General features: G+C 37.5%; 1 protein-coding gene across 4 annotated transcripts in view; it reads left to right on the top strand.

Moving 5' to 3' along the window:
* The window catches only part of LOC114156682 (MAM domain-containing glycosylphosphatidylinositol anchor protein 2-like), a 217,929-nt gene that overhangs the window by 16,032 nt on the left and 175,508 nt on the right, over positions 1-26,389 (top strand). For 3 of the 4 annotated variants that reach the window (XM_028037250.1, XM_028037249.1, XM_028037251.1), the window contains 2 exons: positions 11,812-11,951; positions 21,703-21,877. In XM_028037250.1, coding sequence (XP_027893051.1) covers positions 11,812-11,951; positions 21,703-21,877 — 315 coding nt within the window. Of the gene's footprint in view, positions 1-11,811; positions 11,952-21,702; positions 21,878-26,389 lie in introns of those variants that run through there. The other variant, XM_028037252.1, reaches the window with a different exon arrangement.

Raw genomic sequence — 26,389 nt, 5'->3', positions numbered from 1 at the left:
GTTTTAGATTACTGAAATGTCTCTCCCCACCAGCAACAGTCATAGACAACGTGCAAAATATACATGAAGCAATCCAGACTTCTGAAAAAATGCTATGTATTTGCATTTTATTCAAGCTGCAGTATATAACTTTAATAAAATATATTTTCTCCATATTTGTTAAAGCTGTCACCATGTCATCACAGTTTGTTATGAGACAGATAATCTGTGAAAACACCTGCTCCCTGAACTACTATTACTGGCTAACGTAATGCAACATTCCAACCAAAACAACCAATCAGAACCAGTAGGACAGTCTTAGCGCTGTCAATCAACCTCATTCACTCACTGCTAAATGTGCTAATGGTGGAAAAACAACTTATCATTACAGGAAAAATGTTTATCTGCTGTCATTGGTAGCTGTGCTAACTAGACTGATCATTCACAACAATCGACACTAGCTACAGTATAGCACAGTAGAAGGGGATGGAGGATGAGCAGCCACATGAGATTGTGATTGACAGAACTAAAACTCTCCTGTCTCTGATTGGTTGTTTCTAGATAGCACTGGGAGAAGGCAGAGGAAATAAGTTTTTAACAGATTATCTCTCATGCTATACTCATGTTAAAACATAATGACAGTTTTAACAAATGTGTAAAAAAAATGTTTTTTATAAAAGTTACAGACTGCAGCTTTAATTTCACTTAGGAGGGGACGGGTCAGGAGGGACGTGGGTTAGAGCTGCTGATGAGTGACCGACTCATCTGTTGTTAAGTGGAAAAAGATACAGGTACAAGTTAAATATATGAATATGTTGGTAATTTCTTTCCTTAATTCATTAAATGTTAGTGAAATGGAGGCAAGCAGTATTCTGTAGCTAAGCTAACTATGCTGAATGGTTGATAATCTCACACAGAGGTCTACAGACCTCTCGGGGGGAAAAACTGGGTTACAAATTGACACATTTACCGTTTTCTCTCTCTGTCTCTCTATTTTTTTGAAAACCTAATGTAACCCGGGTATAAATTTTAACTTCCATTCCCCCATTATCCGGTTTCTCCACTCCCTGTCCCCTTTATCTCAAATCTCACGATATCTTTAATGTAATGTCAGCGATTCTCGCGAGATTTCTACATCCAATCGCTGTTGGGAATCAGTGTCACATGTACCATCGCAGCCTATCTGCTAGGTATATTAGCAGGAGCCGGGAGGTATGAAACATTAGGACGCGTTGGGAGGAGCAGAGCTGCAGGTTAGTTGAGCGTTGTGTCATTCATCATTCACCTTAAATCTGTATGATGCTTACATAATGTGCTGAACTGTAGGAGCCAACTACTAGAGCCAAGAAGGAGGTGAAAAAAAATCTGTTTGTGCGAGATAAAACTGCAGAATTGGTGAGTGTTTCCGTGTGTGATGACTGACTGTTAACCCATTTGATGGACAATAAGGTGCCTTAAATATTTATTGAGCACTTGTTTAGATTTGGGTTTTTTTACATTTCATGTTAACTAATTTATATGGTGCATATTTATTGGATTTTTCATGGATGTAATTTATATTGAATTTTATAATTATTGAAAATGCATATTGACTGAAATTGACTGTTTTAGAATTATTTATAGTGCAAAGAGTGCCATTTAATGAATTTGCACACTAGAATGTTTTGATTATTTAGATATATATACTGTATATATACTGAGAAAATGGTCCTGTTTTATTATTCAAGCCAGGTTCGATAGTGAGCTAGAGCCCAAGGAAAGATTGCACTTTTGATGCTGGAAGACTTCTGCTTCTCCTGCCAGGCTGGTAGGAGGCTCCTTGCAGCTAATGAACAATTTTGTCCCCACTCTGATCTGACTTTGGTCAGCTGATGACCTGCACTGCACCAAGCACTTTAATTGTAATCTGCTTGGGACCTCTAATCAACCCCAGCTTGGGGTAGATGAACTGAAGGGTGTGGGTCCATTTATGTTGGAACTGAGGGATTTTAATAATTTTGTTTTTTGTTTATTGTTTTGTTTTTCTTTCTTTTTTTGCGCATTTTTATATGGCCATTTGGATGTTTCCGCTGTTGTAAATATGTATATCATTTTTTCACACTATAAATACAAGGCACTTGCAACTGCAACTTCTAGTCTGTCTGCTCTTTCATGAGTCACACTTACCTTCTATGAAAACTAGCCCATTGATCTTATTGGTCACAATCCATTTACATTTATTGAAAATATAGTATATTGTCTTTACAAATATGCTACATTAACTTTATTATTTTTCTTAGCAGCATAGTAACAGCCACAGTCATTCTTGTTTTCTGCTGTCTGCTGCTGAACACGTCACAGTCAAGCGCTCCAAGCAGGAACGAACCATTTCATGCAGATCCAGGGGGGTTCAGGGCAAATGTGAGCTTTTTGGTCTGGAATGGGCAACATTTGATTTTTACTGCTAAAAACAAGTTTAGAATTAATTAAGTAATTCATTCTTACAATGTGTATTATTTAAATGTAAATAAGAAAATCGGTACAAATTAAATGTTTTTAAGGTTTTGTTTACAGTATAGTATGTTGGAAATAGCAAAGAACATGTATGGAAGACCACTGCAATCCACACTTGCTGACAGTTATAGTTAAATAAATGCTTGTGCTGCTGTCACTGAGTGTCCATCTGTCAGCAGCATCCCAGCTGCCAGCAGCACAATAAGCTCTACTCTCCTGTGACGTGGAGGTCTGTGTACGTCACAGATGACCTCTGGGGAAAGGTCATCATGTAAGACTAAATCACAAACATCATATAGAGTAAGTGGAAAAAAGTGTGTGGAAATCTTTTTTTGACGTTCTGCAGAAGTGGGTTGGAAATTAGAGGTTACAACAGTTTATACCTCCAACTCGTTTTCCTGTGCCTTCTCTCCAATATTATCTACTTTGGAGCAAGAGGAGGTGCATTATGCAATATTCAGTATCTGTTATGTTCATTTAGCTTACCGCACTGACATGCCTGCTGAGTCACTGAATCAAACTAGGCTTTTCACAGAGCTCTGTGTTTCTGTCTGTTCCACTGAGTTTTCCAATGGAGCCCAGTTGAAGAAAAAAGAAAAAAGGAAGCTTGGGAAAGGGATTAGGATGCAACATCTGAGCTTTTGTTATATATTTAGAAAGTGAATTCCAGTTGTTCTGTTTCACAATATATATCAGGGGGGAAAAAGCATGAAACCATGCTGTTTTCTGTGTGATTTTGCTAAAGAAAGTTAGTGTGGCACTGAACACACTAAGGTGAGAAACATTAATGAAAATTATATATTTCATGATTCACCCCACTGCTTTGATGAGCTGTGTATTATTCTTTCAGAGTCACCAAATTCTGGCTGCCTCTCCTGTAATGGGATCTCAATTTATGAACTGGCAGACAAAAATTATGATAATAATTACTGAGTACCATGGACAGGCAATTTAGGTCAGCAGCATTCACCACTATTTCCTGACCATATACCGTGAGATGTACAGTGTAATCCATTTTTATTTCAGAGCAATGTGTAAGTGATAAAATAATCTCAAATTTTACTGCTGCAGCCAAAAAGTCGAGTTATAAAGGAGACTTATGCAAAATCCATCTTTTAGTCCCTAAGAGGGATCAATCAAATCAATCAAAATTTATTTGTATGGCACAATTCAGCAACAAAGCATTTCAAAATGCTTTACATCATAAAAACACAAAGTCATGCAACATAGAATTAATTGAAATGTTACATTTAATCAAGTGCCATTTTTAAATTCTTAATTGATTATGTTTCAAAAGCAACTCCAAAAAGGTGGTTTTTAGTCTAGATTTAAGTGTTTCAGCAGTTTTGTAATATTCTAGATTGTTCCAGATTTGTGGTTCTTAGAAGCTGAATGCTTTTTCTCCATGCTTGGTTTTGGTTCTGAGGATGCAGAGCAGACCAGAACCGGAAGACCTGAGGGGTCTGGAAGGTTGATACAACAGCAGCAGATCTTTAATGTATTGTGGTGCTAAGTTGTTCAGTGATTTATAAACTAGCAACAGTATTTTATAGTCTATTGTCTGAGACAGGGAGCCAGTGGAAGGTCTTTAGAACTGGGTGATGTGCTCTATCTTTATAGTTTTAGTCAGAAAGCTGGCAGCAGTGTTCTGCATCAGCTGCAGCTGTTTCATTTGTTGATCATTCAATGATTATTGAATGAGATAATCAAAAAAATCTACACAGCTCAGCTCTATAAGAAATCTGCCCATTTGTTCTCTCTTGGTGAAAACCCCCTGATCCAATTCTTTAAGACTCTATATTGTCGTGAAAACTGGCATACGGTTGTGAGATCTTTCCAGGTACACGCAGAAAACGGAGCATAAAGGCCTGAGGGAAATAAGTAATCTTGCAGTTTGATTTAAGTATAATTAAAAATAAATATATATACGTATGTGCACATGTAAACACTGAATGATTTTCTGTAATGTATTTTTGTATCTTAATCTGTAATGATTATAAAAAGATCATGATTATGATTGATAGTTATGTATGTGATTTACAGTCGTGGTTGATAATTAATAATAGATTATAGAAATGTGTTGATTTAAAAACATACTCAAAGTTATGATAAATGTAAATGATAAAATGATTGTGTTAATGATTTATAATGAATTAACAAAAATGTGATGAAGATGGAATTAATGTAATGGGTGAGGTCCTGTACTCAGGCTGTGTCGCAATAGGCAAACTGAGTGGAGCGAGGGAGCAGGGGAGTGTCAGGGAGTATGATTGCGAAAGATGTCATCTGCCTCGCAAAAAGAGGAAGTTCACATGATGTCTAACGCTGTAAGTCACGCAGGGGCTGATGGTTGGGAAAGGTTGGGACTTTCCATAGACTCATCGAACGTTCGAGAAGTCACGTACACCGCCTCCCCATACACAACCATGGGCTGAGATAGTGTAAAAGACGGCAGAAAGAGGAACAAACTGTTCTTAGTCCGCGGCACTGAAGACGAGTCAACAGGAGGACGCAGAGGATAGACCAGCAGAGGACAGCACTTTGGAGCTACGGGGAAGTTGAGACTTCGCGCCGCCAAGAAGGGACAAGATCCTTCAGCCCCCAGCCCTGGCTCCTGATTCTACTGCCGACTCTGCCTCAACCCAATGATCTCAAACTCACTGCAACAGACTTGGAGAAAAGACAAAAGATCCCTGGAGGGATAAAGAATTGGGCGTTCGAAGGACAAGGACCAATTTTGCTTTGCTTCTATTCTAAAGAGGATTTTTCCACAAAGACAAAGATTCTGACCAAGGAATTGAAGATTTCTGTTGCCAAGATCAACTGCCATCTGGGTATGAGTTGAACTGCTCCCCAAAAGCCTCTCTCAGTTTATTAGTGACACAGGTCAGGGAAGGGAGTTAGGATAAAATGATTGGTTTATGTTAATTTTATTATATGGCAAATACACCCTTTTTTCATTTTTCTAATGATAAGAACAACCCCAAACTCATTTTTTTTCATTAGTTTTTTTCTGTGTGCACAGCTCCTTCAGCTTCCTCTCAAAAAACTCCCGCGGCTTGGTCACTAAACTTGGGTGCTTTGTTTCAATGTGACGCAGGAGCTTACAGGGTCTCATGCTATCATTAGCCAGAACCTCCTTGCAGATTACACATTGCGGCCTTGGAGCATCATCGGGAGCAGTCCAGGAAAATCCAAACTTTAAGTAGTCGTGGTCATACTTCCTCTTTTTTCTACTTACGCCAGAGCTTGTCTCCCCTGCCTTTTTCTTTACTAAAAATTTGTCCATTCTTTCTCTCACATCAGTAGACAGCAAGCAGATAGCTTCTTTTCCGGTTTATTTTTTCCCTCGCACCGCGCCTCCCCTAAAGTGCTCTGGCGCCCCCTAGGGCAGGCGCGCCTCACACTTTGAAAACCGCCGGTGTACATGATTCCAGTGGTGTGGTGGCTTCGGACCTTCCTTTAGTGAGTATAAAAATAACGACCCTGGGACTTGAATCTAAGTCACTAAATCTAATCTAGCCGTTTCCAAGTGCAGGTTATTTTAGAGACAGGGCTACCGTTAACAGAAGTGGTTATTGGGGCTACGCAGCTGTGAGGGCTACTCAGTTGACTGTTCCTTAACTGTAGAGGGTTGTAACTTCTGGATCGAAGTTAGTTAGAGCTAGACGAGCCTCTCTCGCCACCAGTTTAAACAGTTTATCTCTCATAGACCTCATTTAGGGTAAGACTCAGGTCTTAGAGATATTCCGGACCTGTTAGACAGAGAACTGGTCAGTAGTCAGCTCAGAGGAGTTATGAGGAGTGGGCGGGGCTGACTATTGCATAGTAACGAACAATATGCACCTTGCTTTTAACATAAGACCATGATGGAAACATTTATGGTGCATTTGTACAGTGAGTCCATGTTGTGCAATGATAGGGTTATCAAACCTACACATTTTCCTTCCTTTTTCATTAATTAGATTTCCTCTATACAAACACAGAACAGTGGACAAGATGCCTCTCAGACCTGTGAAGATGCTGTTGCAGTAATCAATGCGACTAAAGGTAAACACATGGATGAGTTTCTCTAGATCTGGCTGAGACATTAGTCATTTAACCCTGGAAATGTTCTTTAGGTGATAGAAGACCAACTTTGTAACTGTCTTCATGTGGCTCTGAAGGTTCAGGTCAGAGTCCATCACTACTCCCAGATTTCATGCCTGATCACTAGTTTCTAGCTGTAATAACTGAAGCTGTGCACTGACTCTAGATCCCTTTAGGTCCAAAGATAATAACTGCAGTTATTGTTTCTGTTCAGCTGAAGAAAGTTTTGGCACATCCACACATTTATCTGTTCTAAGCATCTGTTGAGTGCTTTAATGGGTTCTGAGTCACATGGTGACATTGTAATGCAGAGCTCTGTATCATCTACGTAGCTAATCTTATTTTCTGCTATAACTTGAGCTAGTGGGAGCATCTAAAGATTTAATAAGAGGTAAGTGCGCTATGGCATAAAATTTAGATCATGATATATATCGAGATGGGTGGCGGTAACAATATCACAATATGCTTTGTATGAAACTTACAATAGAAACAAAATTACATTCTAATTGAGTGAAATATATGTATTTGTATGTGTTAAAGCTTGTTTACACTCATTTGTTACTTGTATGTAATGTTTAACAGTTTTTTATGTTGCTACCTATTATTAGCAACGATAGGCAGCAGTTTAATGTCAATGGTTAAATCAATCTATATATATACAGTACAGACCAAAAGTTTGGACAAACTTTCTCATTGAATTCAATGAGAAGGTGTGTCCAAACTTGTGGTCTGAACCAAATCCGATGGCGACAGCTAATTCAGCAGTGCTTCGCTTTCACAGACGTCTAACTTTCTTCGTCACTTAGAAAAGAAGCTCAAAGAATGGTAAGCTCCGTTGACGTGATGTTAGCAAAGCTAGCCGTACAGAGACACATAAGCATTTGTGATGAAAAAAAGTCACTCACTGCGCTGAATTACTGTGTGGAGGTGTTGACTAACGTGTTGCATATATGGGACAACACTGTGTCTAAAAGTCTGCAACATGACATTCAAGAACGATCCGAGTCTTCTGAACTTCTCTTTACTAGAAGATAGGACTGGAGCCTCACTGAGAGCCATTCTTTGCTCTACGTACACTACAGTAGCTATCATTATTTTATCTAATTATATACATTGATATTTATTTAATCAGCAAATAAATAAAACACAAGAATGAAAGAGCACACAGAGCATGCGCATTGCTCATTGATTGTTTTCGTTCAAAGTGGCAGCTATAATCTCTGCCATGATGGTAGACATTACAGCATTGTACTGCCTGGCTTCATGCAGTGGGAGGGAGGGTGAGAACAGTCAAGGTGAGCACCTTGTGCTTGGTTACTTCTTGCTTGTTGCTCTTTGGTCAGTGTTCATAGTTGAGCGTTGTTTACCATCAGGGCATTGCCTCAATTGCTATGTTTAATGGTGCAGACAGTGGTGATTTCTGACATGAATGATTTGGGCAAATGCCCAGGGTATTGTTGTTGCGCAACACCCCCCCCCTCCTTTCTGTCTCTACTCTCTCACTCTCGTACTTCCTCTTCTGAGAGGGGAGATGTGCTACCAGCTCTCCTTCTAACGGGTTAATTGAGTTTCCTAAATCTGCTGGGATTTACCCTGTCCAGAACTGAAGTAAACTCTGTTTAAGCTGGTTTCGAGAAACGATTCGCCTGGTTATCTGACGGCCTACATCCAGGTGTCCCACCCTTCTTCCCCCTGTGAATTAGCCAGACTGAGCAGCCTACAGCCAACTAGTTTCACAGAGCACACCTGTTAACGGTCGCTCGTTCTCTATTTTGCAACTTGCATTTGTTATTGAACCAGGTAGGTTTTAGTGACTCGGGCGAGTCCCAAGGATGAGGTTTTAAATATGGGCTACCAGCAACCTAAAAACATTTTCCACCTCTTCCTCTCCAGAATCAAACATCACAGCTATTTTACAACCATCAAAGAACTTTAAGGTGACTCATTAACTGAATGTCCACAACATCTTTTAGATTTTCTTTATGCTAAATATTTTATTAGTAAGGCATTTTTGCAAGGGTCAGTACAGCTTAATTCAGTAGCAGAAATAATCAAATAAGTAAAATCAATCATCTAGTCTATCTTTCCCTACTGCTGATACTGAGAACTAAAAAAGGGAACCTTTGAGAGAGACGGACGGAGTTTGGCGTTTTGAACCCCAGACCTGGCTTGATGATGAAGAAGGTGTTGCAACAGGAGGAAGATGTTGATCGATGAAGGCCAGGATCTCCGCAGGTCCGATGAGCTTCTTCTCCGCATGGATGCTGAGGTCACACAGGACTTGGTGCTGGCAGGAAAAAAGGCACCAGTTCTTCTTCCTTGTCTTTGTCTTCATCTTTGTCTTTGGGGTCAGAACCCAGCCGATGAGAGAAGTGCGATTCGAAGCCACAGATTGTGGGCCAGACGGGTTGGTCTCCATGTGCAGGACAGTCTCCGGCTCTGTGGCCCCGGCTCTTCTTCAGCTGCAGAGTTCTTTGTCCATCTTGATCTTGGCTCGAAGCTGCCCAGAGGATCCAACGAAAGGTTCCTCTTTTGCACCCACCTTATATAGGGTTTATCTGTCTGCTTAGACAGATGATCTCATATCCGTCACTGTCTTAAGAGACATCATGTCATGATGTCTGTGCCAATGTCTCAGGGCTGCTCAACCTCCTGTTTCCATATAAGGTGCTGATCATCTCTGCTCTCCTGTTAGTTCCCCTTTTTCCCTTCCTGTCACCTTTCACCTACCATCTACCTCCAACATATCAGTGATGTTTAATTGCAGTTTTATAACCTTTTACACCATTTCAAGTTCAATGTCAAAATCACATTTATATCACATTTATTTTCTTTAGCTTCTCTGATTTAGCATTCATTTATAATTTTATAACTATAACTTATTAATTATATTTATTATAATCTTAATGTGAGTTATTACAGATGTTTTCTGAAAAGAAACCAAGAATAATCCATGATTCTAATTATTTAATACCAAAGTTACAGTTACTTGTTTTTCTTGTAAGTGTTCTCACAAATGTAAGTGTAAGTATTATTACAAGTAAACCAATATTAATATAAGTATTTTACTTTGAATCTTATCCAATTACTAATAATGTTTAGATTTCATTCTTTAAAACTTTCATGCTTTAAACTAAGAAATAGTCTCAGCTATTTTTATAAATCTGCAGGCTGGAAACTTCCTCTTTTTCCAGGAAACCTTCTTTTCTTGTTTCATGAATCTCTCTGACTGACTATGATTTCTTATGATTAGATAGAAAAAAGTAGAATTAAAGCAAAGTTTGCATGAGACAAAAACAACACACACAACTAGATTTATTTTATTGACACTTAAGTCTAATGTTGGGCCTTGATGTCACTTGAGTGATTCATTTTAAAGATAACTTTATTTATTATTACTGTTAAACTAAAATCTCCAGCATGGGGAAGTGGGATGAGCTCGGATTTTCTTGACAGTATTATCTTTTTAGATAAGCAGAACAAACTCTTTGTTCTGCTTTTACTATTGGTTAAATTTATTTCAGCTCTAGGTGTTTTTCATATCTAGGTGTTTTTATGGGAATGTGAATCTTTCAGATCAATTTGATTAGCAATTTAGATAATTTTTTAAATTTTATTGTGTCATAGAGGGGCGTTGGTCTTGGTCTTGCCTCGGTCTCGGGTTAGGTGGTCTTGACTACAATACTGTGAGGAGGGAATATATATGGTAAAATACAGGAGCATGTTGGGTAAAGGGTAGAAAACCAGTTTCTCTTAGAACAGGGGTGGGCAACTCCAGGCCTCGAGGGCCGGTCTCCTGCAACTTTTAGATGTATCTCTACTTCAACACACCTGAGTCAAATAATGAGGTCATTAGCAGGACTCTGGAGAACTTGACTGCACTTAGGAGGTGAGTCAGCTGTTGGATCCAAGAGTGTTTCAAGGGAGACATCTAAGAGTAGCAGGACACCGGCCCTCGAGGACCAGGATTGCCCACCCCTGTCTTAGAATATACCCTCCATCCTGTGATGGAACTGGACCCAGTTCATCAATATGATGGGGACAGAGATAAACTCTTGTCCCTGAGCTCAGGTCCAGAACCTGCTTTCTGATACAGACCCCCGCTCACTGTCCACCGGCAATCCTGAGCTAACACCCTGCACATTAATATTGATGCGTTGGAAGCACCGGATTTATACAGCATGACTAAACATAGCATACAAGTGAAAGCTAAGCGGTGACTTTTTGCCTGAATATGGAATAAAACACAGAACTCCATTTTGACATTTTTGATCTTTTTGGACTGAGTAAGCCAGAATCCACGGTGCATCAGGTGACTATTTGAGTTAAATTCACCTTTTGTTTTGATCACCTTTAAGTCTAAAGTTTTTTGATCTTTGAATTTGAGTTTTGGACAAATACAGTAGTCACTACAGACCTATTCCAGATTTGGTTGAATATATTATAAATTAATAAAGGATTATAGGAAGGCATAGCCAATACCCCGATAGCCCACTAGGAAAAGTTATTGTTGATATTTAGAAATTTACTTAACAAAAACTGTGCCTATATCGAGAATAAAGCATGTTTAAATTACATGTTTTAGGGCAGCGGTCCAAAACCTTTTTAGTCGCGCGTACCGGTCAGCCCTTTGCATTTTTGCTGCGGATTGGGGGGGGGCGCTCAGTACTCCGATGTTGTTTTGTTACTCATTCTGCTGCAAATTGGCTCAATTTTGACGCGCAAGACGTAACCGGTAAAATCCGCTTTAGGATTTTCAAAAAAAAAAGATCCGGAAGTAGTTCATTATTTCTTCCTCAGCCTGGTACCAATTGGTTCGCGGACCAGTACCAGTCCGTGGCCCGGTGGTTGGGGACCACTGTTTTAGGGGACTCCCAGGTCTCCCAGAGAACTGGGAGACCTCTCTATTTTGGAATGCCCTACAAAACATTACATTGCACTCTCAGTGAATCACATAAATCTTCTGCATGTGATCAGGTTTAAAAGAACCCAGCTGAATTTTGTTTGGTATGTCTGTGTACTGAACCAATGGGTGGTACTGAATATTTTGGCATGTATACATGTACCATTCCACCCCTACTTGTCATTGTCTAATTGTCTTCAAAGACTCATGACTATAGAAGTCAGATTGAAACAATCTGTTGAAACAGAACATACTGAATTATACAGATAGTAATAAAACATGTAACAGATTTTTAAAATAAGATGTTCATGTTTAACCTGCTACTCTATTTGTTTTGTGTTTCACAGCATCCCCTACAGTGCGGATTGTCCATGCAGGCCAGGCCTGTAATGTGGAGGAAGAGCAATATAGCGAGAGGGTTTACATCATCCGAGAGGGAGAAACTCTGGAACTCCAGTGTCTTGTCACTGGACATCCTCGACCACAGGTAATTATGTTCTTGATGTAAAATGCTGCTTTAAGTTAACTAAAACTAAAGGCAACAAATGAAGCACTAGTTAGGTTGTTTTGTTACCACAGAAACAATCTGATGCTATGAGTTTAATCTTTGAGTTTGAGCTCTGTTTGTTCACAAATACAAATTAATAAACTGTAATTATAACTGATTGCTTTTTATGTTGGCCAGTAAAAGTACTCCCCCTCTCCCAGATTAAATCCAACACAGAAGTTGTTAGAGGTGCTGATGTTTTTAGCAGCACGAGGGGCCCCTATGTTCCATTTGACTATAATATATTGTTCAGTTTATAAAGTTTAAAAAGCATTTATGAATAAGTGAATTTTTATCCTTGATTTAAATAAACTCTGTGTTTTCAGCTGTTTTGCAGTTTTCTGGAAGTTTGTTCCAGATTTGTGATGCATAGAAGCTGAATTCTGTTTCTCCATGTTTGGTTCTGGTTCTGGGGATGCAGAGCAGACCAGAACCAGAACCAGAAACCTGAGGGGTCTGGAAGGTTGATACAACAGCAGCAGATCTTTAATGTATTGTAGGTTAAGTTGTTCAGTGATTTATAAACTAGGAACAGTATTTTGTCAAGATCTGTGTTTTTATTTCGAGTTTTCTGTGTCTGAGTCTCCGTGTTGTCCTGTCTCCCTTTGATTGTTCCCAGGTGTGTCTCTTTCCCTGATTACCTCTTGTGTATTTAATGCCACCTGTGTCTCCGTGTCTCTGTCGGGTCCTTGTCGTTGTTTGTTTAGTTGTGTGCTGTCTATTCTGTCCTTCGAATGTCCAGTGTTACCAGTATTGAGCCCTGGCTTCTGCTTAGCTGTGCTGCCTGGATTGTGGACCATTTTTGGATTCATTTGCACTATTATTTCACCATTAAAACCATCATTTTCACTACAACCTGGATCTGCTGCGTTTCCCTCACCGCTATCTACAGTACACCACTTCATGACAATTTTATAGTCTATTGTCTGAGACAGGGAGTCAGTGGAAGGTCTTTAGAACTGGGTGATGTGCTCTATCTTTATAGTTTTAGTCAGAAAGCCAGCAGCAGTGTTCTGCATCAGCTGCAGCTGGAGGATTTATTTTAGGCAGATCTGTAAAGATACTGTTGCCGTAATCAAAGCAATTAAGGATAAACACATGGATTAGTTTCTCTAGATCAGGGGTCACCAACACGGGCACTCAGTCGCCCGAGGGGACATTGCCAGTCACCAGTGGAGCTAAAAATAGCCATTGTCATTAGGGAGCACTGCCAAAAACAAAAAAAATGTAATTAAATGTTTTTACCGTGAAGTAATAACATTTGTTTATTTTTTTAAATAAAAAAAGTAAACTATAATGACATTTAAAATAAATTGCTTTATGTATAAAACTCTTTTCTAGGGTTAAAGTTCAGAATTATGCAGAGACGCCTGCAGGATATTATTAGGATATTAGGAGGGCAGCAGTGCCTGCAGCTGTTCGACTGTTCCCACTCTGTACCTTAAGATTTTCCTTTAAGTGAAGAAAGAAAAAAAATAATTTCAGAAATTTGTATTATTTAACTGTCTTTACTATTAACAAAATTGTGGGGAAAAAAATTCACTTTTGTGTGAACAGATCTTGTACATAGCGCACATCTGTGTGCGCTGTGGGGGTCAAAGGGCACGCCAAAGCCTAAATTTTATTGGTCAGTTTGCTTTTGTTTATTTGGCGGCTTTAGGCTTTTTCTGTGAGCTAAAAATTAATGAGCAGTTTGAACTTTTTGTAGTTCTAGGAGTGGTCAGAGAGAGATATAGGCACCCTTCCTTTAATCGGAGTTTGATTGATGAGTGATTAATCATTAATTGATTTTAATTTCCGGTCACATGAGGCCCCTCCCCCCATCCTGTCATCCCCCCCCCAACCCCATCCGATATTCCTTCACCTTCTGACCCCTGTGTTTTAAAAATAATACAATTAAAGAATGAATAAACATTATGAGTTTTAAGAGTAATACAATAAGTGTTAAATAATTGAGAATAATTTTGGAAAACAAATTTTCAGTACAACTTAAAACATCAGCTCACAGACCTCAACCGTCTGGATGGGTTTTGGTCACCATGCTTATTGATTATCAGCTATCAGCTCTCAGGATTTGCAGCACTCCATCTGTGTGCCAGTGGCACATGTGACCACTTGTGAGCAAATTAAAACACAGTACAATTAGAGCACAAAAAATAATAAGTGATCATCAGTATCAAGATTAATACATAGATTGTCACCTTTCCTAGATAAGTTTAGATTTATCCATGCCATCTGTGTATGTGTATGTGTGTGTCGGCGTGTGGGGGTGTGTGCGTCCAGGCGCAATAGTAAACACATACCTCTAAAGAAAAACTACAGTTTAACTGTTTTACTGTATTATTTATGGTAGCACGACTAGTCAGTGCTAACTATAAGTTTGTGATTTCCTTCATCACTTAAATTTTAAACTCTTATAGATTTTTTTTTTCTGTAACACTTGCTAGTGTGATACATGTCAGTAAAGGTTCCTCATCTGTACATGTACTTCTTAAGAACATGTGACAGACAGTAAAGAGGCCTATGTGAGGCTACTAAAATTTAACTTTTATCTTTCCGCAGTTAAAGAATTTGTCCAGACTTTTCCAGAATTTGGCCTGGCATCATTGTGAATGATTTCGTTCAGTTGTTTTTTTCTTGCTGTTGAATCAACACTGATCTTCCCACTGCTTCATGCTTTCTCCAAAATAGTAAATCTTGGTTTAAATACATTTGAAACTCTTTTTTTCTGTAATACTTGCTGGTGTGAAACATGTTAGTAAAAGTTCCTCATCTGTAAATTTATTTCTGAAGAATATCTGACAGGGACAAAACAGGCCTCGGTGAGGATACTTACTTAGGATACTTATACTCTTTCAGCTTTCCCTACAGTTGAAATTTTTTTATTACTAAAACTTTTAAATGATCAATGTGAACCATCAGTCTGTATTAAAATAGTTAATGTAATTCATATTATTTATTTAGATTTGATGTTTTAATGTGTGCCCTTGGATTTCTATTGATTTATTGAATGTGTAAATATTTATCAAACTGAATGGCCATTCCGTTTTATATAGTTTTTTTTCTCTTGGTGTTTGTTGCACAAATTCAAATATATGCCGGCTATCAACCAACAATTTAATCAGTGAATTTGTTTTTTCTTAAATACTCCCTCTCACGGAGACTTACTTACATCTTCTGACAACTAGCCCCACTTATAATAACATTGACTAAGTTTGCTATTACCTAAAAATAAAAATTAAACATACTCACTACACAACCATGCTCCAAGAGTTGCTCACAACATGGTGAATTGTTCTGTTACCTTAAAAATGATCTGCAGCTTTTGTTCCTTGGTCCTAATGATGCTGTTCACTAACAGACAGTACAACATCTCTTGTAATTGATAAGCTTATAAATGATCAATGCGAAGCATCAGTATGCGCTAAAGAAGATCATATCAGTCAGATTAAGTAAAATATCATTATACTCAAAGCAATCAAAATTATATTTCTCTGAAAGGTAATCTCTCCTTTTCAGGGAACTTAGACTGTATGAAAGGAATCAGTGAAATATACTATGAAATATTTAATCTGCTGCATTCCGATAATAAAACTTCAATTGTGAATTGAATGATTACATTGCATCTAGATACAAAAGAATCAACCGTTAATTAGTAAACATACTATGTAAATCTGATCAAACAAGAAACTTGACTACCTCAAGGGATTTTCTCACATTGGAGAACGAACCGTCTGACTTTCTTTAGCCACTAAATTTAACCTTACCAAAGTTTTGCCTTGGAGCAAACAGGTACTGAGTTTGAAGCGGATCAGACGCTTTCAGCCATTTGCTAAAGCTAGACTCCAGCCTTCCTCACTGTAAAATAAAACATTAGACTTAAACAAAAAGTTCAAGCGAACATCACTTAATTATCATTGACTTGTTATTTATACTCATCTTAAGCAAGTGGCAGGAACATTTGGATATTAAAAAAAAAGCTTTATAAGTTAATCTATTTAAGTTGAGTCCATGCAACAAGTAAAATAAAATAAAAAGTGAATTATTTGAAAGTAATGAGGATTTAGGGTGGTAAAAGTTGAACATTTTAACATGCCCAGACACTATGCCATTTCTGCTCAAGCAAACCAAAAGGTTTTGAACAGAACAACCATGTCAAATAATGAGACCGTGAATCTTTAATCTATGTAGCAAATATATTGCTGCTGCTGTAAGCAGAAAATAAAAGAAGTTTTACGGAGAATAATATTTTGGATGAGTTTAAGAATATTGTTTGCCAAAATCACACGGTGTAACTACACTTGTCTTTTATATGTTGCAGTAATTGAATCTTTTTGAGGCAATTGGTTTGCATAAATTAAAGTAAATACGGTCTATTTTCCTGCTCCACATACTTAGCTAGCAATGTGCCAGTTAGCTTCCCAGTCTGAACTTCTGGGCAATGTGCAATGAGCGGGCTGACAGCGGCCATGCAGATTTGAGCCAGAGCGGGGAACCAGTGGGAAGGCGATGCGATGAACACTGGCGGAGGAATGGAAAGATGGTGGACGATGAGCTGGGAGGGAACGGCAGCGTAGATAGAAGCAGCGAGACCTTGGCGGCCCGGCCGGGGCGGAGAAAGGCTGCCAGGGGATGTATGCGATGTAGACGGTGGGATTATGTGTCCACTTGCCAGAGACGGATCGTGAAGTGGGTGGCATAGGAGCGAGGGCCGGTAGATCCCAGATCGGCGAGAGAAGCTGTTTGGAATGAATGAGGCCTGGGCCTGGAGGAACTCTTCTTCCATCTGAGGAGCGTCTGAAGGAAAAGAAGGAGCCGAGCCCGTGGCTAAGCGGCTTTTATGACGGACATTAGAGGTGGAAGGACCCGCAATCACGAAGAAGAAGATCTGGTGAGATGGCTGACTGACAGCTGAGGAGTGCAGCTGAACAGGTTGAGCTCGGCTGGAGAGCGAAGGGCGCCATGAATGAAGGTCCTTATCAGCTGGGACTTGGTCGATGATTGGACTTGACGTGGCTTGGTCCGGCGTTGATAGGTCGACGATTGTGGGCAGGTCGCTTCAATTAACGGGTCCCGGTGGGGATAAAAGAGTCTTCCAGTTTGAATTTGCGCCTAGGCTTCATTTCTCCCTTTTCTTCGTTTTCCTTCAGCTTGGTTAATCCTACTCATAATAAACACATTACACTTTTCCATGGGTGAAAAAATAATTGACTCTTTCCATCTTTAAGATGACACAAAATTAAAACTAGTTTTAAATCACAGATAGAAGGATGAAAAAATACATCTGACGTTGTGATGTTCTTGCTTCATCTTGCTCCTGCAGATGGCTGTGTCCAAAAATATTTCCTAAAGATTAATAAATTGTTGGAGCAGATGACTGGTTCCCTCCTTGGTCATATGGACCCAACAGTTTTACAGGTCTCATTCTGTCCTGATAACTAGTCACAGCCTTGCTCTCGGTAAAAACAACTATCATCTTTGTATTTTGCTTTCTAAATCCTCTTTTAACCCTGTTTCTTGTCCAGTAGCAGAAACACTTACATTAAGAAACCACCGGTGTTGAACTGAAATCCTCCTTTAGTCCAGAAAATGTAAAATCCCTGAATTGCATTATTACAAAACTTCTATAACCGTTGGATGGAATAATTATGGAATTGTACGTATTTATTCATATTTTAAAGATATGTACTTTTAGGACTGCCATCTAGTAAAAACAAGCTGCATGAGCTGGCTAGTACTGTCTAAACCTCAGTCACCATATCTTCTAAAACAGCCATGAGGCAGATCAACAGTTTGACAAACGGTTTGCTTTGTGAAGCACCGCCTCACTGGGAGGGAATCAAAAGGGAATCAGGTGCAAGTTGGGCGGGTTAAAGTAAGAGAAACCAGATACTCCATTCAGAGCACACTGAAGACCAGCAAGCAAAACATTCACAGAGTGGATATAGTAGAATATCAGAGTTCAGGAGATACAGGATAGAAGATTTGACTGAATCAAGACATTGCCCAGAGGTTCAGACTGGGAAGCTAACTGGCACATTGCTAGCTAAGTATGTGGAGCAGGAAAATAGACTGTATTTACTTTAATTTATGCAAACCAATTGCCTCAAAAAGATTCAATTACTGCTACATATAAAAGACAAGTGTAGTTACACCGTGTGATTTTGGCAAACAATATTCTTAAACTCATCCAAAATATTATTCTCCGTAAAACTTCTTTTATTTTCTGCTTACAGCAGCAGCAATATATTTGCTACATAGATTAAAGATTCATGGTCTCATTATTTGACATGGTTGTTCTGTTCAAAACCTTTTGGTTTGCTTGAGCAGAAATGGCATAGTGTCTGGGCATGTTAAAATGTTCAACTTTTACCACCCTAAATCCTCATTACTTTCAAATAATTCACTTTTTATTTTATTTTACTTGTTGCATGGACTCAACTTAAATAGATTAACTTATAAAGCTTTTTTTTTAATATCCAAATGTTCCTGCCACTTGCTTAAGATGAGTATAAATAACAAGTCGATGATAATTAAGTGATGTTCACTTGAACTTTTTTAAGTCTAATGTTTTATTTTACAGTGAGGAAGGCCGGAGTCTAGCTTTAGCAAATGGCTGAAAGCGTCTGATCCGCTTCAAACTCAGTACCTGTTTGCTCCAAGGCAAAACTTTGGTAAGGTTAAATTTAGTGGCTAAAGAAAGTCAGACGGTTCGTTCTCCAATGTGAGAAAATCCCTTGAGGTAGTCAAGTTTCTTGTTTGATCAGATTTACATAGTATGTTTACTAATTAACGGTTGATTCTTTTGTATCTAGATGCAATGTAATCATTCAATTCATAATTGAAGTTTTATTATCGGAATGCAGCAGATTAAATATTTCATAGTATATTTCACTGATTCCTTTCATACAGTCTAAGTTCCCTGAAAAGGAGAGATTACCTTTCAGAGAAATATAATTTTGATTGCTTTGAGTATAATGATATTTTACTTAATCTGACTGATATGATCTTCTTTAGCGCATACTGATGCTTCGCATTGATCATTTATAAGCTTATCAATTACAAGAGATGTTGTACTGTCTGTTAGTGAACAGCATCATTAGGACCAAGGAACAAAAGCTGCAGATCATTTTTAAGGTAACAGAACAATTCACCATGTTGTGAGCAACTCTTGGAGCATGGTTGTGTAGTGAGTATGTTTAATTTTTATTTTTAGGTAATAGCAAACTTAGTCAATGTTATTATAAGTGGGGCTAGTTGTCAGAAGATGTAAGTAAGTCTCCGTGAGAGGGAGTATTTAAGAAAAAACAAATTCACTGATTAAATTGTTGGTTGATAGCCGGCATATATTTGAATTTGTGCAACAAACACCAAGAGAAAAAAAACTATATAAAACTGAATGGCCATTCAGTTTGATAAATATTTACACATTCAATAAATCAATAGAAATCCAAGGGCACACATTAAAACATCAAATCTAAATAAATAATATGAATTACATTAACTATTTTAATACAGACTGATGGTTCACATTGATCATTTAAAAGTTTTAGTAATAAAAAAATTTCAACTGTAGGGAAAGCTGAAAGAGTATAAGTATCCTAAGTAAGTATCCTCACCGAGGCCTGTTTTGTCCCTGTCAGATATTCTTCAGAAATAAATTTACAGATGAGGAACTTTTACTAACATGTTTCACACCAGCAAGTATTACAGAAAAAAAGAGTTTCAAATGTATTTAAACCAAGATTTACTATTTTGGAGAAAGCATGAAGCAGTGGGAAGATCAGTGTTGATTCAACAGCAAGAAAAAAACAACTGAACGAAATCATTCACAATGATGCCAGGCCAAATTCTGGAAAAGTCTGGACAAATTCTTTAACTGCGGAAAGATAAAAGTTAAATTTTAGTAGCCTCACATAGGCCTCTTTACTGTCTGTCACATGTTCTTAAGAAGTACATGTACAGATGAGGAACTTTTACTGACATGTATCACACTAGCAAGTGTTACAGAAAAAAAAAATCTATAAGAGTTTAAAATTTAAGTGATGAAGGAAATCACAAACTTATAGTTAGCACTGACTAGTCGTGCTACCATAAATAATACAGTAAAACAGTTAAACTGTAGTTTTTCTTTAGAGGTATGTGTTTACTATTGCGCCTGGACGCACACACCCCCACACGCCGACACACACATACACATACACAGATGGCATGGATAAATCTAAACTTATCTAGGAAAGGTGACAATCTATGTATTAATCTTGATACTGATGATCACTTATTATTTTTTGTGCTCTAATTGTACTGTGTTTTAATTTGCTCACAAGTGGTCACATGTGCCACTGGCACACAGATGGAGTGCTGCAAATCCTGAGAGCTGATAGCTGATAATCAATAAGCATGGTGACCAAAACCCATCCAGACGGTTGAGGTCTGTGAGCTGATGTTTTAAGTTGTACTGAAAATTTGTTTTCCAAAATTATTCTCAATTATTTAACACTTATTGTATTACTCTTCAAACTCATAATGTTTATTCATTCTTTAATTGTATTATTTTTAAAACACAGGGGTCAGAAGGTGAAGGAATATCGGATGGGGTTGGGGGGGGATGACAGGATGGGGGGAGGGGCTCTGAAGGTTTAAGTCTGAGTTCATCTCTACACAAAGATTTTGGGCCTGATCACCAATTTGTAGCTGTAATAGCCGATGCTGTGCACTCTCTCTAGTATTTATCCATTTTCTTACACCCTTGTCCCTAGTGGGGTCGGGAGGTGCTGGTGCCTATCTCCGGCTAACGTTCCGGGCGAGAGGCGGGGTCATCCTGGACAGATCGCCAGTCTGTCAAAGGGCAACACAGAAACAGGACAAACAGCCATGCACACACACACTCACACCTAGGGGGAATTTAGAGAAACCAATTAACCTATCTCTAGTATTTATGTAGTAAATATATATGTCCCAAAATATATTTATTAAATAACCACCATAAAGTATTATGATTTATATGGGAAAATTTATTGATAATATACAGTATGTAAGGTTACATGTATGTTCAATATATGTTAAATGTATATAGAAAATTCTATGGAAATGTGTAACATATGCACACACACCCCAGCCTGTGCCCACACACACCGACACACATATCACAAACACAAATATATATATTTTAAATGAAACATTAATATAAGGCTTCAATTTTTGACTGTGTCTTCACACTTTAATTTTGTCTTCACAAAATTAAAGTGTGAAGACACACACTTTAATTTTGTGAAAAGATTTTGTAAAGCATTTCGAACTGCATTGTGCTGAAATTTGCAGTACATATAAACTTGATTAATTATATATTCAAGTTTACATATACTATATATATATTCTAAATGAATATGCATTTGTCTTCTTTGCATTATTTGATATCTGAAAGCACTGCATCTTTTTTGTTATTTTGAACGTTTCTCATTTTATACAAATAAATACAAAATATTGGAATTTTGTCAGTAGTTCATAGAATAACAATGTTAATTTTACTCAAACATATACCTATAAAAAGTAAGATCAGAGAAACTAATCATTTTAAGCGGTCTCTTCATTTTTCCCAAAGCTGTCATATATATATGTGTGTGTGTGTGTGTGTGTGTGTGTGTGTGTGTGTGTGTGTGTGTGTGCGTGATCACTCTGCTTTGTTCTGCAGATGCGTTGGACTAAGACAGCAGGTGGTGGCTGGGATAGTCAAGGAAAGTTGTCATTGGAAGGTGGAACTCTAAAAATTGAGAACATCAGCCGCCACCAGGGAGGGCGCTACTACTGCAAGGCTGAGAATGGACTGGGATTCCCAGCAATACGCTCCATACGAGTGGATGTCTACTGTAAGCACTCAAACCGAAAAAAGCCTATCTAGTTCTGAATAAATGTAATGTTTACTTTTAAACAAACATTTTCGTCAAAATATTCTTAAGACTTCAGATAACTGAGCATCATACAGTGCCTATAAAAATCCCTGAATGTCTAACATTTTTATTGATCTTAGAATCAATTATAATCAAGAAACAGTGGCTCTTATTTTTTTTACAGATATTTACAAACAATATTTGGTCAAAGTGAAAACTGATTTCTTAGTTGTTTCCCAAACATTGATTGAAATGTTTTGTTCTTTATACACATACATAAAGGCACATACAGAAACAGACTTAACTCAAAATCAAAATAAATAAACAAAAGATTTCAGGGAACAGTTGATGATCATTTTTGACCCCCCACATGGATATCATAAAGTAACACATCTATTCATTAAACTACAAATAATAAAAATAAATTAATAATAACAACAACAATAATAATAATAATAAATCAATAGAATAATTAATAGTCATTATAATTATAGTCAAATAAATAAATAAAAATAATGATAATAAAAAGAAGCAAGGAAAGAAGGTTGGGGGCAGTTAATTTTTCATACACCATCATTCCTGCAGCCATTTATTTCAACACTGCTGCAGATACTCCAGATCTTCCAAAATTTGTCTACCTGTATTTTGTTGTGTAACCTGTCTTCTCCAAGGTCAAATACAAACACATTCCATTGTGACATGGTACATATTGTTTCAGTTTTCCACAAATGGAGTAGACACCATGTAGCCTCCAGAAACATTTTCTAGAGGCCCTGTGCTTTTAGATGGGTTGAACTGTCTCAAATATATATGCAATAAACATATTTTTGGGTTAAGTGGCACCTCTTCTCCAATTAATTGACAAACAATTATAACACTTTCTTCTAAACAGCTAGTTTTTTTTAAGAGTATTCTCACATTCAGTGGAATAAAGATCATTTCTAATGCTTGCATTTAAAATATGTGTAAAGGATATTAGAGTTAAAATGGTGCAATCTGGCTGAGGTACTATACCATCTTGTTAGCCATTTGTATTGTAGTAGTTTTCAGATGTGTTTTGGTTTGTGTTTGAGCTAAACTATGTGTTTCTGACCACTCTTCCAGGCTTCTAAGATATGTGATGGTTCTTTTGAATTACTTTATTCAAAATCAAAATTAATTATATAATAAAATAAATAAATTATAAAATAAATTATATATAATATAATTAGATTATATAATAAAGAAACCTGCCCCTTTTAGAGTGCAAGAGTTCAATGTGAACTCTTGCAGGTAGTTTCAGACTTTGACCCTGACTGCTCAGAATACAGAGTTTTTTATTAGAATCCCAGATTGTTGAGTTGTTTTGGTAGTTAGATTTCCTTCTGGTTATATTATTATTTGTGTTACTTTCTTATTTTGGTTAGATCTGTCTGATTCTTCTTAGTGTTTCTAGTTGTTTATTTTTTAGGGTTATTCACTGTCTCTAGTTTAATTATGTTTCTTTAGGGTTTCCTTGTGTACTCTTCCTCAGTGCCTGTGCCAACTCCTGTCCTGTCTCTCTCCTCAGTCTTCCTCCTGTTCCCTCCACTCAAATCTACAATCATTTAGCTCATCAGCCTTGGCCTTTTGTTCTTCATTCAACCTCCCCAGTATTTTGCCTTTCTTTTACTCACCTGATCCTCTCATATACTTCTGTAATTCTTCCTATCTGCTCTCTGTCTTCATCTTCCGCCTGGATTTTATGGTTATGTTCCTTTATCCCGTTTGGATTTTTATGCAAGTTTGTTTCATTATTTCATCACTACTCAACATTCCTTGCCTGCTGCATTTTTGACCATTCAACAACATAGCAAAGCTTCTCAAATGTAGCTATTTTAAGAAATTCTTTGAGAGTATTATATATTTTGGGTTGTTTAAGTTGGTTTTGCTAATTTATGTTCCTTAATTCCTTTTTTCAATTCGATCAGCTGTGTTTCTAGTTATGTTATTTATTGTTTCTAGTTATTATTGTCACTCTGATTTAATTATGTTTCTAAGGTGGGCGTGCTGTGGTGGGTTAGGGGATAGCATGACCCATGTTTGGAGGCCTTGAGTCCTCGATGCGGCCGTCGCGGGTTTAATTCCTGGACCCGCCGATATTTGCCGCATGTCTTCTCCCTTCTCCTTCCCCCTTTCCTGTCAGCCTACTTTCATATAAGGCACACTAGAGCCCACAAAAGACCCCCTGGAGGGGAGAAAAGAAAAAAAATGTTTCTAAGGTGTATTTATTCATTTATTTTTCCAAAATATGTTTATTGGAATTTTAGCAGTTTAGACAAACAGCTTGAACATTCTGCAAAGTATGACAGCAGAAGAAGTAGTACTGTTCAGGCCAAAATAAAACACAAACAGAAATCAACAAAATGCCTGTCACAATCCTGATTCTATTGCAGCCCATCACATATTCCACATATCATCTTTTTATTGAGATATTAAATTCAACAGTGTATGTCCTCTAATAGAATTGCCTTTGGGAACTGCAGTTAACATGTTCTTCAGTCACTTGTACCTTCATCCGAGATGTTCAAATCCTTGACATACTTAATGAAGGGATTCAGATGAACTCAAACAAATCCTGTTTGCCGTTTACTACATGTGTAATCTTTTCCAGAGGGAAGGCAGATAACATCTGTTGCAGCCATTAGTTTACAGTCGGTCCATGAGTCTTTTTCCAAAAGAATGAAATACATCTTTTCGCATTGAGCAAACTTAAGTTAATAAATATTCGTTCGTTTTTAGTATAATTATGTTTTTCAGGGTACAGTCCAAACACAAACAGCTTTGGATCCAAAATTATTTGTTTGGAAATTATTTTCTCAGTTACCTCTTTCCAAAACAGTATAATTGTCCTACAATACCACATATAGTGAACCAGAGTTCCTCTGTCCTCTGTGCATTTTGGACATACATCAAGTATCTCCCTGTTATACCTATTGAGGTTCACTGGTGTTATATAAACCCTCATTAACCATTTGAATTGGATCATTTTAAGAGCTGTGTTGATAGAACTGGCGTGGGCCAGTTTGTATGCTGTTTGCCAATCTTCCTCAGATAACTCTAGCAGTAAGTCTTCCTTCCAAGCCTTAAGTCTATCATGAGATCCTTCAGATAGATGTAACAGCATTGAGTGATAAAACTCTGATATGATACCTTTCTTCAAACTGTCCTTTGTTAACACTTTTTCTAAAGTTGACTTGGCAGGTTTTGTCAGCTCATTATTTTTGACTCGTTCCTATGAAGTTTCTGAGTTGAAGAAATTTAAAGAAGTGTTTCTTATCTAGGTGGAATTTATGTTGCAGATCCTGAAAGCTCATTAGAATGTCTAAGTCTGGTACATAAAGATTCTGAATCATTTGGAGTCCTTTGTCTTTCCATACTTTAAATGTTGAATCAGCTCTACCAGGTACAAAAAATTGGTTACAAAAGTGATTCCAGTGAGATGAGGGTGTGAGCGAATCGCAATAGCAAAAGGCTCTATTGCCAGAGTGAACAGTAAAGGCTACAATGGGCAGCCCTGTCTGCAGCCTCATTTGATCTTTATTGGCTTAGATACAGTATATTTCTATTAGTTATTATTTCAGCTGAGGGATTATTGTATAATATTTTAACCCATTTTACAAAATTATTTCCACAGTCAAATTTTTCCATAACCTGAAAATGATATTCCCAGTGAACCCAATCAACACCTTTTCAGCATCTAATGATAAAAGAGCAGAGTCTGAGGTACCTGTATTATAATGAATTATGTTTAATACTCGCCTCACGTTATGAAAGCCTTGCCTCGCCAAAATAAACCTGTTTTGATCTCGGTCAATTGTATTTGATAAGACCTTTTATAAATGTCATGCTAGCAGCTTGGAGATTATTTTCAGATCAGAATTTAGTAAACTAGTTGGCCAAAAGTTCTCACATTTATTTGGAGATCTGACTGGCTTTGGCAAAAGAATAATTATGGCAGCATTCATTGAGAGAGGGAAATAATTAAAATGGAAAATTTCTTTAAACATATCTAATAATGGGGTCAAAAGTTTGTCTTTAAAGGTCTTCTATATATCTATTGGAAGGCCATCTGGTCCTGCTCTTTTTCCTGATTTCATATTGTCAATGGCTAGCCCTAACTCTTCTTTCGTAATTTCTAGATTCAAGTTGTCCTCGTCTTCCTCTGAGAATTTAGGTATATTTAATTTAAAAAAAAAAATTATTTATGTTTTCTAATTTTATGCTTATTTGTGCTTTATACAATTCTTCATAGTAGTTCTTAAAGGCTGCATTAATTTCTTGGGGATCTTGCAAAATTTGTTCATTAGATATAATAGATGTGATTGGTTGTTTAGTTTCTAACTGTTTTATTTGCCATGCCAGTAACTTGCCTGCTTTGTTGCCTTGTTCATAGAATGTTTGCCTGAGTTGCAAAAGACTTGATTCAGCTTTTGAAGCTGAATATTTATCATATTCTGCTCTCAAAATCAA

This window comes from Xiphophorus couchianus, chromosome 13 (genome assembly GCF_001444195.1).
Source record: "Xiphophorus couchianus chromosome 13, X_couchianus-1.0, whole genome shotgun sequence".
NCBI classification, from domain to species: Eukaryota; Metazoa; Chordata; class Actinopteri; order Cyprinodontiformes; family Poeciliidae; genus Xiphophorus; species Xiphophorus couchianus.
This window is presented reverse-complemented; position numbering and strand designations above follow the sequence as displayed.